At 28.6% G+C, this 4161-nt stretch overlaps 1 protein-coding gene across 1 annotated transcript; it reads left to right on the top strand.

The window, feature by feature from the left end:
• The first annotated feature begins 1817 nt into the window (after positions 1-1817).
• Positions 1818-2448, top strand: LOC129304636 (uncharacterized). The gene is given in 2 exon segments (XM_054944359.1): positions 1818-2092; positions 2095-2448. Coding segments are annotated over 2 exon segments (279 nt in total). The 5' UTR covers positions 1818-1926; the 3' UTR covers positions 2208-2448.
• The last annotated feature ends 1713 nt before the right edge of the window (positions 2449-4161 follow it).

The raw sequence follows: 4161 nt of genomic DNA, 5'->3' as shown, positions 1-4161 counted from the left end.
CATTAAAAATTAATCACATGTCATGTAAGAAACATTGCATATTCTTCCATAGATATCCATAAGAGATATTAATAAAGAACATTCAAATATACATGGAATATTCAAATTTATGGAAAAAAATTACACTTTGTTAAATATTGCTTGCATATTGTGAAAGAAATATTGTATATACTTCCATGGGTATCCATAAGCAATATTAATAAGGGGTATTTGAATATATATATATATATATATATATGAGATATTTAAATATATGGAAGAAACTTGCATTTGGTGCTTATTATGAAAGAAACATTGCATGTGACATATTAACACTACAGGACTTTATATTTTAGTGCTCAGTAAATTGCCACCAAATGACCTTTGGCAAACCTTATGCTTCATGGCTCAATCTTCATTTCCTTTTCTTTATTTAAGGGTACTCTCCAAGATATTGACAGCAACCCTCTAGCTTGTATCAATTTGAGGGACTTGGCTTCTCTCCCCTCCTCCATTTCCTTTCCATTAACTAAAACAAAATCTGTACTATTCAAAATTCTATGTAGACAAAATTTGAATGTCTAGATTTAAAGTTTTTATTTTTTATTTATATTTATATTTTATACTTATTAAAATTAACATTAAATTTTTTTAAAAAATAGTCTAAATTTAATTTAGAGGGTCCAAAAATTAACATTAATTTTTTTATAAATTGATTATCTAGATTTACTCTGAATGGTTTAATTTAAATTTTTTAACTTATAATTTTTTATAAAAATATTTTTTTTGGAAAGTTTCAATTGAGAAATTATCTTTACTTTTAATTTTATGTTTATCAAAATAAAAATTTATAAAAATTATATAAAAAATTAATATTAAACCTGAACTGTCTAGAATAAATTTGGATAATCAATTTATAAAAATTGTAAAAAATTTTAAAATTAAATTGAATTGGACATATTAAATATGGACTATCTAGGTTCATGATAAAATGAATTTATTAAAATTTTAATTTTAATTTTAATAAGTATAAAATATAACTATAAATAAAAAATAAAAATTTTAAATTTGGACCATCAGATTTAGTCTCCACCAAATATGAATGGTTTGGATTTTATTGTAAGTTAGTGGAGAGGAAATGGAGGGAAATGTTAGCAGAGAGAAGCCAAATCTCAATTTGAGGGACTTTTGGGTAATTAATTTCATAATCAATACTTTTTAGAAAGAATCACATTTAAGGTCATAAGCAAAATAATTAAATGTAGGTCCTTTCAATTCTAAATTAAAAATAATTTTTTTTAAAGATAGGAATGCCCTTAATTTTTCAAGTATACGTTGGCATATTTATTACCAGATATTAATTTATTCATAAGTAAAGGTTCACATATTTATTAACATAAGTTTACATATTCACTATTACAAGTGCACATAATCACAATAGCATATTTATAATTATAGTTTCACATATTTATAATTATATGTTCGGTTTACAAATTAGTAAATATACAAACATGTTGTGAATATATAAATATATACTTGCAAATTAGTGAATATCTGGTAATAAACATGCGAACATTTACTTGTGCTCGGGACTTTTTCATCAATAAAAAATTTATTTGCAAAGAAAACCTTTAGACAATTGTTTTAAAATTGAAAGGACTTGCACTGTAATTATTTTACTTTGGATAGCCCGCACTGTGATTCTTCTTACTTTTAAACAATTTTCGCTGTTTTTTAACGTAATATTATTTGAAAAAATTATTAAAAATATTTGGGAAAGAATATATTTTATTCCGTAGAGATCCAACATCGTTTTTATGCGATGATCCTCCTCCAAACCCAATGTTGACTTTCAGATCAGCTCCAAGGCCCAAAAAAGAAAAAAGGAAAAAAAAAAAAAACCCCCCATTTTGGAGATTCTGAAGCTATACAACAGCAGAATCCTCCATGAGATCGACAGAGATGTTATCCGAAGCTGCCTGCGAGCGGCTGCAGCGAGCCCTATTGGAGTGTCATCGGCGGGTCCCGTCCGGTCTGGGCCGAGACTCGGCGTGCCGCCACCTGAACCAATCGCTCGCGATATGCCTCGTCTCCTTGGCCTGCCGAGAAGAATCCACGCCGTTCAGGCACTCTGCTCCAGCAGCGGCACCGCCCTCAAGCGCTCTCAGTGCCAACAGGCTCACCTCTCTCTCTCCCTCTGCCTCTCTGCTCATCAGCAAAATTCATGATTCTTAAACCCTAGTCCCAATCTGTGAAATTTTATGTTTTGGGAATTTCTTACTGCTATTTCTCTTTTCACTAAAGAAAAATAAGTACTCAATTTTGAGAAATTGATTGCTGGATAGTTGCACCTTTCAGAGTTGTATAATGGAGTCGCTTGAACAGTAAATGTATTGAGTTTGGTTAAACCTTTCGGGATAAATATTGAAGTAGATAGACAATAGTAAATGTGCCCATTTGTACTGCAATGCAGAGTTTCTAATATCAATATGATATTCAAACTGAAGCAAAATTGCTTCAAGGTCACATCCAAAAATTTGAATTGTTTCCAGTTGACTACTTCTCTTAGCATTTAGCAATTCCTTCTTCTACTCTTCTACATTTTCCACCATTGAATCTTGATTTCAATGGTTAAGATTTAGTATGTTATAGAGATATTATTATATTATTTAAATAACAAATTTATTTACAAGAGTAATGTTCCCTATCTTTAATTATAAGATACTTGAAAAAAAAAAATTGACATTCCAAAATAATACTCCGTTTTATTTAAAATATAAGTTATTTTTTTAAAAAAAATATGCATACTAATAAAATCATCTTTTTCATAAAAATTAATAAGTTATTATTATTTTAATTATCAAAGCACTTATAAGAGATAAATTTATACAAGAATATAAACATTGATATTGGTAGAAGATAGCTAATTCTAATTATTTCCTTCCCACTCAGTGGGACTTTGGGAAAAGTAAGCAGTCGAACTTAAAGAGAAGAACCATCAACTCTTCGGCTTTGCCAAGAGACCATTGCATTTTGCAGATCGAATTGATTTTTGTTGTTTAAATTTGATAGTTTTTTTAAATATAAATTAATCTATATAAACAGTTTAAAACTACACGTTGCGGGGGAAAATCGCTCAGATTATTGAAAATCCAAGAATGATCCAGTTACTCCCAAGTTATTTATTGTTAGTCCTAAAAATGGATTGTTGTTGGTTGTAAAAGAGTATATGATTCCACACGATGATGGATTAGGCTTTAGCAAAAGCTTCAAGAAAATAAGCCAGTAAACTTCATGTTTAAAAATTAAAAGAAAAGGTAAATATTTACCGACAAAGATTGGTATATTTAATAAAAATTTGACTCATAGTATAAATCTCACTGCCAATGCAATATTTTTATTAGTAGATTTGTATGTAAATATTTTTTCTAATGCTTTTTAATTTAAAGACATATAAACTTTTTGTGAAGTCCCACAACCTAGCTCATTAAACTTTCATTTACCACAAAAAAAAAATTTAATATTTACAAAATCATGGTATAATATAATATGTAATCGAATTATAAAATTAATGCAATTAATTTCACTGAGTCGTCACAATGTTTCCTTTTAAAACTTCAACATAGGCAAACTTGATGCAAATCAGTTGATATTTCAAAATTAAAAAGTATTCAAATTCAACCATTCCATGCTTTCAAACAAGAAAACTTTTCAACGAATCCTTCAATTCCTTTCCCCATTATCCATTATCACCCCTGGACAAATTATGCCCTTAGGAGGCTTCGAACAAAAGCAAACTTACGGGAAGACAAATAATTTGATAATATGCTAAGACAGAAAATTCCATATATAATTGAGTGTTTATTTGTAAATTTTAAAAAGCTAAAATAAAAAGACAAATTCTAAAATATTAAATTCTAAAATGCTAAAAATAAACTGATAACTTATGTTTTGTTACAAAAGTCTTTTGAAAAGCCAGTCATCTTCCATCCTAAACTAGGTTCTGATTCAAAAACTTTAGAAGTTTGTTAACCAAACATACTCCCCATCTTCTAGACGAGCTATCAATCACCCAAACTTAATTTGAGTGTTATTCAAACATATCCTAAATTACAAAATAGCCAATATTTCAGTACAAACAAGTGCCAGCACGAACATGAACCAGAAAACTCATCCACCAAC

Source organism: Prosopis cineraria, unplaced genomic scaffold (genome assembly GCF_029017545.1).
Source record: "Prosopis cineraria cultivar Desert tree isolate PC_DT_omini unplaced genomic scaffold, ASM2901754v1 PC3, whole genome shotgun sequence".
Lineage (NCBI taxonomy): Eukaryota > Viridiplantae > Streptophyta > Magnoliopsida > Fabales > Fabaceae > Prosopis > Prosopis cineraria.
The sequence above is the reverse complement of the archived record's forward strand: the minus strand, read 5'-3'. Positions and strand labels throughout refer to the sequence as shown.